Source organism: Accipiter gentilis, chromosome 22 (genome assembly GCF_929443795.1).
Source record: "Accipiter gentilis chromosome 22, bAccGen1.1, whole genome shotgun sequence".
NCBI classification, from domain to species: Eukaryota; Metazoa; Chordata; class Aves; order Accipitriformes; family Accipitridae; genus Astur; species Astur gentilis.
The window spans coordinates 12,525,161-12,541,447 of record NC_064901.1 but is presented as its reverse complement, the minus strand read 5'-3'; the positions used below and the strand labels follow the sequence as shown (position 1 = coordinate 12,541,447).

Below are 16,287 nucleotides of genomic sequence, written 5' to 3'. Positions count from 1 at the left end.
AAAAAACCCACAAGACCCAGAAGATAGATGTAGTCTAAAAACCTTTTTCAAGTGAAATCCTTGTAGCGCATAGTTCAAGGAAATGTGTTGGGACATTTAAGTCCAGCAACAGGAGTATGCATAGGTTAACCTCTGGGCTTCTGCATATGTTATATCTTGTTCCATGTGCATCTAGGTATAGATCCTAACCTGTGCATATACTTTAGTGTTATGTATGTCGGTTGTACAAAAAAGCCTCACAAACGCTTAAGAATATCGCTATTCTGTTTGATAAGTTCAGTCGTGCCACTCACTGACTGGTGTAGATCAGTAACTGAATTCTTTTGCTCTGCAATTCATTAGTTTGTTTCAAAGGTTATACTCATCTGCCTAAAGCTAACCATTTAAGTGCATTGCTGGGCTGAGATCATTATGTATAATTAACTGGATATTTTGAGTGTTTTTGAGACATAACTGCCTTTTTTTTTTCCTCAAGGATCTTCCAAATCCTGGTAGTGAATTATAGTTGTTGACATATAGGTCTCATCAGAAAAATGATGCACTTCCGAAGTTACTAAGTTACTGCTATCTTTCAAATAGCGTAGGTGAACAGGCCTGATGAGAATTAGTGTTCTGAAAAAGCCTTTCGCAAGTTGTTTACCAAGGTATACCAAGATTTCAATAAGAATACTTTTTTTTTGTTTGTTTCCAGATTTAGAAGGAAATGCATATCAAAACAACCAGCTGCTAAAGATAATTCTGGCCATGCATCAGTTTATCATCTCCTCTGCAGACATGCTCCAGAAACTCATTGATCTATATCCTTTGTAATGTTCACCTGCTGTTAAGGTAATATTAGATAACTTGGCAACTTTGAAACGGGTAAGTAGAGGATATTTAATCTATGGGTGTATTACTGTTCTACTCATTAAACAATATACTTGTTCTTTACAGGTTTTGGTTGTATGGTGTGTTTTTGTTTGGTTTAGGGTTGGGTTTTTTTGTTTGGTTGGTTTAGCTTATCATCCACAGAGAAAAAGATGTAACTTCAATTCAGATTTGAAGTAGCATAAATCACCGTCCATTGGCCACGGAGGGACCACCTAGCAGGTATTAGATTAACGTAGGCACCTCAGGTACTGTGAGCCTGGGCCTAAGTTTCAGATCTCTTTGTGTCCTCCATACAAATAGAAGAGCAAAGAACAGAAGTGTAATTTTTGAAAATACTCTGATTGTATTATCTGGAGGTGAAAATTTTCAACAAATACTATTTCTCACTCACACACTCAAAATTACAATGCACTGAAATAAATCATAAGCTTTTCCTTCCCATTTGTTCCCATTTTGAGGTGACTGCCTGGACTCATATATGTGTGTTTCTGGCTCATTAGGTTTTTCACAACAAAGCTACTAGATCAAATTGGCAATACTAGCCTTTCTTAGGAATTGTGGAATATATTACCTGACTTCTTAGCTTTACAAAATGTTTACTCCTAATTAGATGAGCACAGCACAGGAAGCAGACCTGACATGCTAAGAATCTCTAGCCAATTTTGGTACAATTTAATTTAGTTAATTCTTTCTTCCCCCAGATTCTGTATCTTTCTGGCTTTTAAAAGCAGCATCATTTACCACAGAGCGTTACTGTAGTGTTGGATTCCGACTGTCCTGCTGCTTCTCTAACCACAAGTGTTAGATCAAGTGTGCTAAGCTACAACTGTGGTGTAGCGTTGCATTTAACTTAGGCTCATGCGCTCTTTGAAAATGGAAGGAAGTAATTGCATGTTTCTGAGAAGTAACGTTTTCTACAGTCAGAGAAGTGATTCAAACTTTTATCAGACTTGCATATTTTGCAAGCTTGGTTTTTGACTGTGTGTATAGCTCCCTGTAAAGACATTGAAAGTTAAAGACGGTTTTGAATTGATCAGATAGCCTGGGTTCTTGTATTTTGAAAAACCTTGCAAATGTCCTGGTTTCACCATTTTCCATCCCCTAAATTATGTGAGTGATTTTAGATAGTTACGGATGATTTGTAAGCAATCTAATTTCAGACATTCAGTTCAGGGCCCTTCAGAATATTTGGGAACTTATTCAGACCTCACTAGTTCTATAGTCAGCCTAATTTAAGCACTTAATATGGGTGCTTAAATTGTGGATGGTATGTTCCCTCAGTTGCAGTAGATTTAGCATGCAGTTCATTTCAATCAGACTGTGGGAGGATCCACAAAGTATTTTCATTGAATTATGTTTTTTAGTACTGAAAATATGTGTGTAATCTACAGCAGAAGAATCAAGATATGCATAAGACATTTTCCAAATGGATTTTCCATGTCTTCAAAATGTATTGGCTACAATATCACAAATTGTTTTATAGAGCTAATAGACTAAAAATCTGGGTGTTTCTTTCCAGTTATTTATACAGCAAATCAAATGAAAACTGTTGCACAGGTTAGGAAGGTGAGGTTAGCAAGGAGAGGCATTTCACATTTTTCTCTACCATTGTATACAACTGGTTATGTTTAAAGGAAAATAGCATCTTTTTGGGAAAAGCTCCAGTGAATCGTAATTAATTGAAAAGAATTTCTTCATAAAAGCAGTAATTGATAAATTTGGTATTACTGTTTCAAGTTTTAGTGAGATGTGCAAGGGCATGAGTTTTATTAGAAATTGTGAGCCATGTTGCATAGAAACACCTGTAGAAAGCGGAATCATTTTGTTACTTAACACTATTCAGTACTTGGGCAGCTACATCAGTATTACTCATAGTAGTCATATTTGCAATAAACTTTTGCTAACCCTAATCTGATATTATATGCCATCAGTAGAATGATTCGTACTGCTTACAGATAGGGAAGTATCAAGCATGTTACATTTCATGTCATACGTGAATGGATGTGGTTTTCCTTAACAGTTTTCTACCTATCTTAATGCTTTAGAAAATAAATCTTCTATGCTGTGTGTAAAGATATGCTATTTTGTGAGGTAAGAATATTCTTGCTTGGTAGCTATTAGTCTGCAGCTATCCATGTGCCATACCTAAGAATACTTTTGCATATTTTAAGCTGACATTAAAAAGAGAAACAGCTATACTGCTTCAGCTTTTCAAGGTTCAATTTAGCAGCATTACACAAAAAGGCCCAACCAGCTTTGTGCAGATCCGTTGAAGTCAGTACATGAATTGTTGGGTCACAGTTTTGAAATGAGTCTGTACAAATCTGTATCTTAAACATCAGTGAAAATTGACAGTACTCAGGAATTGGTAACATTGTGTCTAATATTATATAGGTCTATTAAAAAAAAGTGGGATATTGCAGCTATATTGCTTATATTAAGCAAAACTTCATTGCGTTCTGTAGGTAATTCTCCTTAGTAATTCTACTTAGTCATTTGCAATGATTCCAGATCACTTTTTTTTTTATTAAGTATAGTAAAGTTTGATATCTCAGTTTACAGAAAACAGTACAGAGGAAAAAAAGATGCAACTTTTTTTTACACAAAATGGGAAATAAGTAGTAACAGGAAGGTAAAATTTGTTTTAAGTAGTGATGATTTTATTATCTCAAAGCAGATTACTGGTTAGGTCAGAATGCTTTGGTATTGTATGAGATCTGGGAGCATTTTTGCTTCTAGGCAAATTCATACATACATGCATCTGTAAGAATGTGCATTTCCATTTTTCCAATAAGCACAGATTTTTACATGCATGCGTCTAGTGGGTCTGGCTGGGATGGAGTTAACTGTCTTCATAGCAGCCCCTATGATGCTGTGCTTTGCATCTCTAAGTAAAACACACCAACATTTTAGCTATTGCTGAACAGTGATTGCACAGCATGCAATTTCTGTTTCTCACTCTGCCCCCGCAGACGGTAGGCTGGGGGTGAACTTGAGGTTGTGAGGGGACACAGGCAGGACAGCTGGCCTGAATTGACCAAAGGGATGTTCCCATGCCATACGGCATCATGCTCAGCAATAAAAACTTGGGGGGTAATCATTCCAAAGTAGCTGTTGCTCAGATATTGGCTGGGCATCTTGTGGGAGATAGTGAGTGATCGCCTTTGCATCACTTGTTTGTTTGGTTAGCTTTTTTCTTTCAGTTATTAAACTGTCTTTATCTTGACCCACACATTATTCTCACTTTTGCCCTTCCTATTCTCTCTGTGATTCTGCTGGGGGGGAAGGAGTGAGCAAGCAGCTGGGTGGATACCACAGTGGGTGACAAGTCACCTATAGGAACTGAAATATAAAATATATGACTGAAACAATTTGAATGCCCAACATAGAAAAGTATAGTTCTCAGAAAATATTTTGTGCATGTGAGACTGAGTCATCTGTAAACTATTAAATATATTTAATTAGTAAATTTTTCTTCAGTTAACAGATAAAATTCTGACTACCATAGTGCATTTTTTTTATGTCCAGACTAAATAATTTCAGGTTTTAAAGGAGTATATAAAACTATCTAGAAGTTCATGAAGAAAAAATCAGCATGCATATTATCTAGATTTAATGTGAAAACAGAAATTTTAATATTGAATTTTTTGCAAACATTTATGTAGTATAGTTCTATCCAGCATTAAGGCAGGTAGTTTCTAATTCGTTTTTGATCTTGAAATTCTGATTTTTGATAAAATCAAGGTGGCCTAGCAAAAGCATCTAAAAGCAAGATTTATCTCCTGAAGTTGGTCAAGAAGAAATATAACTCATAAACAGGAGCAACTATCTAAATTTCAGCCTTGCTGATGTTAGAGCAAAACCTTTATTTTTGTGTTTCTGTATTTTCAATGTGCAATAGGTATTGGATTACAGAGTTCTGGGTTATGTTCAAAATGGACTCTAAACTATCCACAACTATGGAAGAATTTCAAGAACTGGTTAAAGCTAATGGTGAGGAGTTACACTGTCATCTAATTGACACAACCCAAATGTGAGTGGCAAAGTCTCATTATGCTTGGAAAACAAACTTTTGCTCTGAATTTCCTTTATTCAAATATAATGTCTCTCCAGTATAGCAGGATAGTGGTCCTATAGTGGGTTAATTTTAGTAAGTCATATGTTATCTATCCTTAGAAGAGTTTATACATCATTATGGATTAAATATATATTATGTAAAGGAACAGAATGCCTTTCAAGTATGACTTAGGTTGAATTTAACTGCTGTGTAGACTTTGTGCTAATTCTTTATGCTAGATAAATTTTACTCTATCCAGGGAACTTGGAAAATTTGTAGTGGCCTAATGATTTTGAAAGATCACTTGAAGTCAATGAGAAAGGAGAATACTTTTTGATCGGGTAACAGATGAGGTAAAAAAAGTGTTTGTTTTTAACACCAAAGGTAAGTGAGAAGATACAGATTATTACGTTGTCAAACTCTTGATACTATTTTGTGTGATTTTAGTTATAAAATTACTTGTCCTGTCCAGAATAAATCCTACAGTTATATATCACATAGTTCCTTCTTGGGAAGAGAACCTTCCTTTTTATATGAGAGTAAGATAGTTCTGCGGAATTGTATAACAGTGTCAATTCATACTTTGGTTGGAAATGCACAGGCAAAAGCAGAGCAGAATTTGGCATACATTTTGTATCTGGTTATGAGAGAGGATATTTAGTTTTTCAAATACAATTAAATTTCATTACTCCATGGGCGAATAGCATAGGCAGACAGTTCATTCTCCGAGGCTGGTCAAGGAAATGTGTAAGAATTATTAAATGGAGGAGCACTGGATGTGTTCAATGAAGAAAAAGTTACGGACAGCAATTCTGGAAGTGCAATATATAATCTCATGCTGTTTAGTAATATAGTTGTATTGTACCTATGTGCTACATCAATATAATAAAGACTAACAGTATTGTTTTGTCCTATAATCTCTAATGCATGAAAGGAGCTTGCTGTTTAGAAACTCAAATAATTAACTTTTTATTGCAGTAAGGCATGAAAACAATGTTACTTTTGTATTAGGGAGAGAGGAAAAGTTTGCTCTTCAGAAAATAACTCAGGGTAATTCTGTTCTAAAATTTGTCTAAAAGAAATTCTAGGGATTGGTCTAGAAAGCTGACACAGCGTGTGAAGGCCAACACCAGTAAGAAACGGAAAGTCTCGCTTCTTTTCGATCACCTTGAACCAGAGGAGCTGTCAGACCACCTTACCTATCTTGAATTTAAGTCTTTCAGAAGAATATCAGTAAGTGATTATTTATTTATTTATTCAGTCATTTATTTTAAAGATGGGAGAGGGGTAGTATTACAACATTAACCCTGCAGTGCAAGCTGTTGGACAAGCTGAGTCTGTCCAGACTCTTTTTGGTTTACTAGTTTTGAAGGTCGTCAGTGGTACTTATTCTGAGTACATACCCTTTTGCTCCAGTCATTTCAGAGAGGGAGAGTGAAGCTTTTAAGCAACTGTAGAACAGAGCTGGGGTATGGTCAGTTGGAAGGGAGAGGAGTAAACCATTTGATCTTCTTTCAAATAATCTCTTTTTGTTAGAACAAGTGGTGTCATTGGGCAGAGGAACAAGCAGCCTCCTTTGACCCAAATCAGTAATCAGGCTAAAGTGGGATGAAGGAAACTTGGAATATTCTCCTAGAATGCTAACCTCCTGTGGTTGTAGGAAACAGTGCAGCCTTCTTGTGCGGTGACTAATGGACTGTCTGTATAGAAGATGTCCACTGGACTCTGCTTGACATTTTTGATTATGCATAACAAAATAAAGACTAGGGATAAGAAAGCACTTGAGAAAATGCCATGTTTTTAATGTAAGAGGGGCTTAAAATATTTTATTAGACAAGCTTTCAAGTACACAAACAATTCTTAAGGATTTGTCTCATGTTTTCTTTCATTTGATTTGTTTTCTCAGCTATGTTGGTAACAGTTAAGTTGCTAACTTCCCTATGCACCTTGGCTTCACTTGCATCCTTATATGCTACAACATTACTTCTATTCAAACCTGATACAGTTCACACATGGAAAAGAAAAGTGAACATTAGAGACCAGAATCTAAACCGTTGCAAAGTCAGTGTGATGATAACAGTGAAAGCAAAGTGGTTTTTTTAGGGGTTTTTGTTTGTTTTGGATATTTGGTGGGGTTTTTTTTGAAACATTACAATCTGAAGATGAAGCCTTGCAAGGAAAGGGGCTCTCAATAGATTGTGGAAGATTTCACAGTTGTGTTTTAGTGTACTTCATTTTGAGCTGACAGTATATGACTCTTCATGTTTTGTGTTAAATTCAAAAAGCCATAGAACCAGAGTCATGCACAGATTGCTGCCTGTAGGCAGTAATAATATGCAAAGCTTATATAATTCTTAACGTTTTCAAGCTCTGTGCAGACATAAAGAAATTAATGATTAATAAGCATAACAAGTATGATAGCAGTCAGTGTCAGATGTGTCATAGAGTTCCAACAGTTACATACTTGTACACATTTTATATGCAGGGTTCCTGCATATGTTTTGGTATAAACTGAGTTTACCAAGACCTCAGATCAGAAAATAATGTGTAATTAATAAATAGCTATATTAATTAACTCTTTGCAGAATGTATTCACTGTATACTAAGCCACAGAATCCTTTTGTTATTCTAATATGGCAGCATATATGGGGAGAAAGGCTGCAAATGACCTGCTGTGTTATCAGTCACTGGAATAAACTATTCATAGGTTCAGTCATTTGAAAGTCAGAAAGGATACTTGATCCCCTGAACATATAGAGCACACAGCAAAATCTTCCATGGGACACCATGTGTCCTGCAGCAAAGAATAATGCAGGGAGTAGTGTTCACAGAGTAATGACTCAGGTATGCTGGTGTTTGGAAACCATTTTAATTTATAGTTATAAAATATAGGGAGGCTACATTCTGTTGTAAGAATCTGGATTCTGCTTTCCTATTGAGGCTCATAAGTTAGTCATTGCAATACCAGACTCTTGCATTGTTTAGGTACCTGGACTTCTTTACCATATCTGCCACTAACAATCTTGTTACAGCTGACCTCGTTAATAAATTCTTGCACCAAAGTTATTCTGAAACTTTAAGTAGTATGTTAGATAAAAATTTATTTATCATTTTAAAAAAAATCCTTTTGTGAAGGAGAGAGCTGCTGAGAACAAAATATAAACTAATCTAACTGATTCATAATTGTACTGAAACTGCTATGAAGTCCATAATTATGTAGTCAGATATTGAAAAATTATCTATCTGTATAGAGTAGTTGCTTAAAAATCAAGATCCAGCCAAATCTGGCTGGGGTTCAAAATTCAAACAATAAGTATAAGTACTATGTAATCTCAGAGACAGCTCTTCTTATTACTGTTAATGTTTCTTCCATTTTTAATTTAATAAGAGGACAAATCCAGAGATGTCTGCTGTCATATCTGCTTTTTAAAGTTTTAATAGTTCTTATTAAATGGATGGAAAAAAGTTAAAAAGCAGAGAGAAAGTGAGAGGGGGAGAGCAAGAAACAAAAAGCAGCTTGACAATTTGCGACCTTTTCTTAAGGATCAATGCCATTCAGCATCTTCCTGTTGCCTTAAGAAAGGAATATGTGTCTATTACAGCTAAGAATGTTTTTGGTAAGGTGTTAGTATTAGTGGTCATAGTAAAGAATGGATGTATAAATCCTGTGTCACATTTTATGATGGTTCAAATTCTTGTGTATTCTTGTTAATGGATAAATCAAGGGAACGGAAAAACATTGTATCAACAAAAACAAATGATTGCTTCTCTTTGATCTTAATCAGAAGAATGGCTTAAAAATTCTATTTTTCACATACAGGTGTCTACTGAACAATTTTAGATCACTTTGGTTAAATAAGAGAATCTCACAAGCTGTATTAAAAATATTAAGGAATCTGTAGCCCTCACTCTTTTAATGGTCTTATCTCAGTTTTATATGAATCTCATTGAACTTGCTTTTGTATTAGCTTATTCAGAAGTGTGCCCTCACTACATAAACTGAACACTTAACTTCCTTAAGCTATCACTGAGTTACTAGATTACACTTTAAATTCAGTTTTACCTTCCCTGAAGAAGCCTAGATGCAATGAATCTATGGAGCCACTGAGGCTAGGAGGAAGGCCCCAGTTCTACTTTTCCTAGGGTTTATAAGAGCCAAGGCTCCTGAGATATACATGATGCAAATGATGTGATACAAATTAGGGTGAAAAGATGCTTTCAGCTAATTCAATTAGTTGAAGCCTTCTGCTTTGAACTGAACAAAGCTTTGACAAAGGAGAGATTTCAGTCTTATGGATATTTCAGGTGTAAAATATATCTTGTATATTTCATTTGAAAAGCAGACCTGTATCTGCACACAGATCATGAGGTATATGAAACTGTAGATGAGTTTGTTTACACCTTTTTTTTGTTGTTTTGTTTGTTTTTTTAAGTTCTCAGATTATCAGAACTACATTGTGAATAGTTGTGTGAAGGAGAATCCAACAATGGAAAGATCAATTGCTCTTTGTAATGGTATCTCTCAGTGGGTGCAGCTAATGGTTCTCAGCAGACCAACACCACAGCTTCGGGCTGAAGTGTTCATCAAGTTCATTCATGTTGCACAGGTCAGTTAAATTTTGACATGTGTGGTTTAAGAGCCCTTTAGTTGCTCTTCCCACACTACTACTGCAGGGTCAGCTGGGGGTGTTGGCACTGGTCTCCTGGTTCATACGCACAGCATGAGTATTTGTGTATGCTGTGGTTTCATACCAAGTATTCAGATATTACAGTGTCATGGCACCATGACTTTCTCATATCCATTCTGAAGAAATTATTTTCATTGAAAAACTAGACTTGCTTTTGAATCAGCTGGTGAGATTCCAAGCTGTGACCGCGTACCTTTCCAAAGCATGAACCGCTATCATGCCTTTGGCCATGACTAGAAGCATTTCTACCAGATATGCCTTACTGGATAGAAGCAGAGCTGCTATGGTCCTGTTGATATTCTTTGCATACTAATTCAACTGTAGTCATAACCAAGATAATAGGCAGTGTTTCCTAGTTGTGGTAGAGTGTGGGAAGAGGGAGAAGTACTGAGGAAGTACTTTGAAGACTTACTGTATCAGCATAATTAATACCTGATTTAATAACAGTAGAATAAGTACGTTACACCCAGAAAAATAACAACTCATTACCAAAATGAATGAAATCAAATGGATAGTGGCACAAAACTTGTAAGACTTTAGAGGAAGACAATAGGGGCAATGTAGAATTGGGATGTGCATATTGAACAACTTGAACCTTTAAATAATAAATACTGATTTTTTTTGTATGTCAACACAGAAGCTCCACCAGCTGCAGAATTTCAATACATTAATGGCAGTGATAGGAGGTCTTTGTCACAGTTCCATTTCCAGACTCAAGGAAACAAGCTCATGTGTTCCTCATGATGTAATTAAGGTTGGTATAGCTCCTCTAAGTTTTTCAAATAAGTTAACCTTTAACTTTTTTGTTATCGCAAACACAAAAAACAACCTTACTTCATTGGATAAGGTGGAGAGAGACAGAAAAAAGAAAAAGGAAGACTTCCTTTGGTTTTGGAAGGTTTTTCTTTGTCTTTTCATCTCTACGATACCAGTTACTCCTACACTTCCAACCCCACCTTTCTTCAAGATTTGTACAGCTTCTCTAAAGTTTCTCTTAATACTCAGATGTGACAGGCTGCATTTCCATTTATATGCGGTAGTACAGAGTAGCATTCAAACACAAATGCAGAGAATTGGATCCAGAACATTTGAGAACAAAACTATTGTCATCCATAGCAATATTAACCATTCTGAGTCTATGAAATGCTAGCACAGAGCTCTACACTTTGAGTTTAAAACTGAAAGGATTGGTTTTGTTCATCTGATCTTTCCCTATGATAGATTTTTATCTAGGTCAGACTTGAACAAACAGCTCTAATACACACATTATAATGCAGTGGAATGTTAGGAATCAGTTGTAATTTCCAATTAAATTCTTGTGAAATACAGATGGATATATTTTTTGCTGAGATTCTGGCTACTAAAACTGTGAAGGAAAGCATATTTTCTAGCAATGAAATGGCTTCTTATGAGACTAATATGCTTTATTATTTTATCTTGTTTGGGGTCTGAAAGACAGGTATCTAATGAACCTGATTTTATCACAGTACAATCAGCTTGAATGAACAGTGCATACCTGGAGTGTAGACCAGAAATATGACTTCCCACTGATAATGGTTGCAGCTCTCAGGATTGTCGTGGTTTAACCCCAGCCAGCAACTAAGCACCACGCAGCCACTCGCTCCCTCCCTCCTAACCCAGTGGGACTGGGGAGAGAATCGGGGAAAAAAGTAAAACTTGTGGGTTGAGATAAGGACAGTTTAATAGGACAGAAAGGAAAAAAAAAAAAAAAGATTATGAAAAAATTACAATAATAATAATAATAAAAGAATTGGAATATTCAAAACAAGTTATGCAGAATGCAGTTGCTCACCGCTTGCTGACAAATGCCCAGTTAGTTCCTGAGCAGTGTTCCACCCCCCAGACAACTCCCCCCAGTTTATATACTGGGCATGATGTCACATAGAATGGAATATTCCTTTGGCCAGTTTGGGTCAGCTGTCATGGCTGTGTTCCCTCCCAGGTTTTTGTGCCCCTCCAGCCTTCTTGCTGGCTGGACATGAGAAGCTGGAAAATCCTTGACTTAGTATAAGCACTACTTAGCAACAACTGAAAACATCAGTGTGTTATCAACATTTCTCTCATACTGAACCCAAAACATAACACTATACCAGCTACTAGAAAGAAAATTAACTCTGTCCCAGCCAAAACCAGGGCAAGGATCTATAAAACCAGTTAGCAAGCTTATTTTAGAAGCATGCTGTTTTACAAATTTTGTCATTATGAGGAGTGGACTGCATATGAGTCCATCATTCGAATAACTTTTTGCATCAAGAAATTGTATACAAGTGCTAAGAGAAAGCAGCTAAAAAAAAGCTGGTAATTAATGAATTGGGAGCACACTTTAAAGTTTAACTGTAAAACAGTTTGTAAAGGTTAAAAATCAAGGGGTTAGGAACTTCTGCAAGAAAACATTGGTCTGTTGATTTTATAGTGTTGAGTCAGCTTTGCACCTGTATAGTTTTAAACAAGGGAAATATTTATACTGCTAGACTTAAGATTAATTTGGCCTTTACAAGTCCAATATATTGTTTGTTCTTCATTTTCATGGGAAAAAAGTTTTCTTATAAGCACAGATGTGCCACCTTGAACTGTAATAGGACTTCTGGTCACGCTGTGATGGGACCATAGCACAACGCGGGGTTTCTCAGCCAGGTCTTTCCAATTCCAGCAATTCCAGATGGTGAGCTGGAGGCCAGAGAAGTGCATTCCACATTTGAAGGTGAAGATGGTTGCTTTTATGAAGGTCAGAGAGCTTGTGCTGTGCTTATGCATTAACGGCATACACGTACCCTTGATTTGAGAGGATCCTATTTCTTTTCATTGACTAAATAAGGAATGTAGGAAGACCAGCATTATAGATTAGGCTGTAGATTAACTATCTATAATTACATATTACAGATAGTTAAATTAGGTGAGGTGAATACCTAAATTTCATTTGAAGCCTAAAGTTTTAAAATCCATTTCAAGAGTCATCTGTGAGTAAACCCTTAACAAAACACGGGAAATTCTTCTTCTGTATGACTAGAACAAAACCAGTAACCGATTTTGATTTTTTTGTTTTCTTTTTGTTTTTAGGTGTTTAATGAAATGACAGAACTGCTTTCATCTTACAGAAATTACGATAGTTACCGACGTGCCTATAACGAGTGCAGTAACTTTAAGATCCCAATCCTTGGTGTCCACCTGAAAGACTTGATATCACTTTATGAGGGCATGCCAGACTACTTGGAGGACAAAAAAATTAACATATACAAACTATACTCTCTGTATAACCATATAAATGAGCTGATACAACTCCAGGAAATGCCACTTCCCCTGGAGGCCAATATGGACCTTGTTCATTTGCTTACAGTAAGTCTGTTAGATGAGATAAATACCTCCATTTAAAAAATAATTTCATATATCTGTCAAACTACTAAGTAGAGAATTCCATTAACTATAAATACATAATATAGTAAGATTCTTTTTTTTTTTCCCCTTAAGGAAATGTACAATAATAGAAGAGAAAAAGTTAGCGATACTGATTTATCTGGCAGCAAGGATGAGGTACCAGTTCAGCAGTATGCTTCCAATTATTTCTGTAAGGGAAGGAAATGTTTCTGCTTCGCTATAGTAGTATGGATTCTCTCTGTACTTTCACTAAGGAAGCACACTGAATCTTCCGCTGATTACGTCTAAATAGGGAGAAAGGTAGAAAGCTTCCTTAGATGCACCTTGGAGGCAGAGGATTGCATACAGAGCTTTCTTGTGTTGAACACACAAACTTTCATTTCTAAAAGTTCAGTCCCTCAAGATGTGTAAGGTTAACATAACATATTTCTAGCCAAGTTTCTTCTGGTACTAAAAACCTGTCTGACATAAATGTTAGTCAAATATAGTTGTGTTACTCTTCCAGTCATATCTAGTCAGTGCCACATTACTAACAAAATTGATACTACCTAGGACCTATGTTACAACAATAGTTTTAGCTTCTCCTAGTAAGTTAAAATACTACCTTTTATTAAAATAGTAAATCTACCTTTCTTGTTTCTCAGTTTTGTTTGGCCTTAACAAGTACCTCAGCTTGGAAAAACTAGATAGGCTGCTTCCACATTTTTCCAACAGTCTTTCTCCTTCTGTTGCCTTTAGTCATATGCTTCCCATTAGCAGGCAAATCAGTTTGAAGAGGTATTAATAATTACATACATAAGTTAATAATTCATAGAGGTATTGTAACATTTGGACTTTTGGGTATTGAGTGTCTGAAACTACTTTAGATTTCCCCAATAATCTAAAATTGTTCGCTATTATGACTACAGCAGTAATTCTTGCAGTTGTTCACAAGAAAGTTATTGCATATCTGCAGTTTCAGTAAAGTTATTAATTGGATAAAACAGCGTATTTTGGTTTCTTAATGTATATCCATATGTACGCCGCAATCTTGGCTCTCTAAGTTTATATTTGCTTTGGACTTGCTATGGATTGAGGCTTGTAAACACATTTATATCTAGCTTTTCTATTCAGTCACATCTAGTGTGAATATTATCATGTAAATATTCAAAAATTGTCATGTTACCTGTCTTCAATCTTAGCTTGAAATTTGTTTCCAGTCCATAAAATATTTGCTATACTATTTTCCAGGACACATGCAAAATCAAAGGTTTAAATTTGATAATTTTTTCAAATTCCTTTACTTACCCAGGTGTAATGTTTCTTGCTTTACATAACTGCTGTTGACAGCTAAAGGTTCTCACTAAATATATGCAAGTCCATTTTTTATCCTCATCACATCCTTCTTAGTTCAATGTGTTCACAGCTGGATTGGATAAATAGGACATGTTTAAACAAGAGTTTTCTGAGAATTTGAGTTAGTGGACAGTTTCATTGGAACGGTGCTTTTGTGCTTTGTTGCATGATAGATCACTTGAATATTATGGGAGTAACAGTTTTTTGCAAGTTACTTATTAACTGACTGCTAATTATGCCTACAGTCACTTACTGTGCTAATGACTGTAGCTGTGCAATGTTACAGATTTCCAGATAATGGCAATAATAGTCTGGAATTTAGAAATGTACCCCTTTCAAATCACTGTGAACACCTGTGCGGCTCAAATGCATTTTTTCTAGGTGCAACCTAAATTAAAAGTTAATCCACCAAAAAATACTGATGCATGCCACAAGCAAGTTTATCAAGTAGCAGTGACTCTTTTGGGCTTAAACTAATGTGTTTGTTTTCAGCTGTCCCTTGATCTTTACTACACAGAAGATGAAATTTATGAGCTTTCATATGCACGAGAACCACGAAGTCACCGAGCTGCTGTAAGGGCCTTTACAGATTCTTAACAAAAAGATTTTTTTGATGAGCAATGCAACTTTTATCCCTTGCATTCATTTTATTTTATTATATGCTAAATTGAAAACACTTTAGCTTTACAGACTGAGCAGAATCTGTTAAAGCATAAATTGTCTGGTTGATGATGAAGCCTAAGCTAGAATATATGGGAGAGTTTATACCATATCAGGTTTTATAATATGAACACAAACACAAATGTAGTTACTTGTGTAGAGGCATGACATCAGGCTCAATCTTGGAAACTGATACTGATTCTTTAAAATGAAGAATTCTGATGTGATTCAAATGATGAAACCCATGAGTATTATACTGTAGTTTTGTTCCTGTTTTATAAATACAGAAAAGACAGTGAATTTACAGGGCTGTCAGTGAACTGTGACAATTTAAGGAATGACCACTGTTTTGGACAGTTCAGGGAAGAGCTTCCTCTGAAGTACCATGTAATTATCAAAAGTATCCTGTTGGGTCCAACAGGCCATTTTTGCAGTCCTGTATCACATAGTTCACTGTCACAAACGAAAGAAGTGTAATAACGAAAATCTTTCCATGTGGTACTAATGAAGTTCCATTCAATTTATTCTAGCCTTTGACACCTTCCAGACCACCAGTAGTTGCAGACTGGGCCTCAGGAGTAGCCCCCAAACCTGATCCAAAAACCATCAGCAAACATGTTCAGAGGATGGTAGATGTAAGTATGGTTGGCCCATTTACCTTACATATCAGTTGTAGCCTTAATCTCTAGGTATGAGAAGATACAAAGAAGGGAAGAATTAGTGGACACATTGAGCTGTGCTGAGTTTGTAAGCACTTCCATCCTCACAAATAGATATTTCTGTGTAGCTGTAAATAACAGCAGCAGCCTGTGAGGCATGCAAGGAAATTCCTTAAATGCCTAAGGAGCCACTGGGGAGTGTGAATGCTGGTTTGTATACTTCCAGAGTCATTCTTCCAAGGAGCCAGGGAGTCCATTTCTATCAGGGACTCCAAAATCATGTTTCGTGGAGTCTGAAAGTGGGCCCCTCAATGGCTTTGTTACTAGCAGCCATTGCTTTTTCTCTCTCTTTTGGGTCACCTGCTTTACTGGAAACCATCAAGTAAGCTCAGGTGATTGATTCCAAAACTGATGGGGAGAGAGAGAGGGTAAGAGTTTGTCTTGCATCCCTGCTTCATCTCTTTTCCTTTTAAACACTTATGATATTGCTAGGTATCCTTTGATACATGTCGTTTTGGAATATATTTCTAAATTTGGCTTAGGTATGCTCCTTGCCTTAGGGCCAGAGACAAACAGTAATGTTCCACAAGTGGAAATAGGTGTCTACATGACAATTCTGTCATAT

The 16,287-nt window shown here is 36.1% G+C and overlaps 1 protein-coding gene across 8 annotated transcripts in view; it reads left to right on the top strand.

Moving 5' to 3' along the window:
• The window catches only part of RASGRP1 (RAS guanyl releasing protein 1), a 44,379-nt gene that overhangs the window by 18,690 nt on the left and 9,402 nt on the right, over positions 1-16,287 (top strand). For 7 of the 8 annotated variants that reach the window (XR_007509204.1, XR_007509202.1, XR_007509203.1 and 4 more), the window contains exons 3-11: positions 692-797; positions 2,899-2,961; positions 4,772-4,903; positions 6,007-6,160; positions 9,361-9,534; positions 10,253-10,369; positions 12,694-12,969; positions 14,836-14,916; positions 15,534-15,638. Coding sequence is in view for 4 of the 8 variants with exons in the window: in XM_049825933.1 (XP_049681890.1) it covers positions 692-797; positions 2,899-2,961; positions 4,772-4,903; positions 6,007-6,160; positions 9,361-9,534; positions 10,253-10,369; positions 12,694-12,969; positions 14,836-14,916; positions 15,534-15,638 (1,208 nt within the window). In the remaining 4 variants the exon portion in view is untranslated. The remainder of the gene's footprint in view (positions 1-691; positions 798-2,898; positions 2,962-4,771; positions 4,904-6,006; positions 6,161-9,360; positions 9,535-10,252; positions 10,370-12,693; positions 12,970-14,835; positions 14,917-15,533; positions 15,639-16,287) is intronic. The other variant, XM_049825934.1, reaches the window with a different exon arrangement.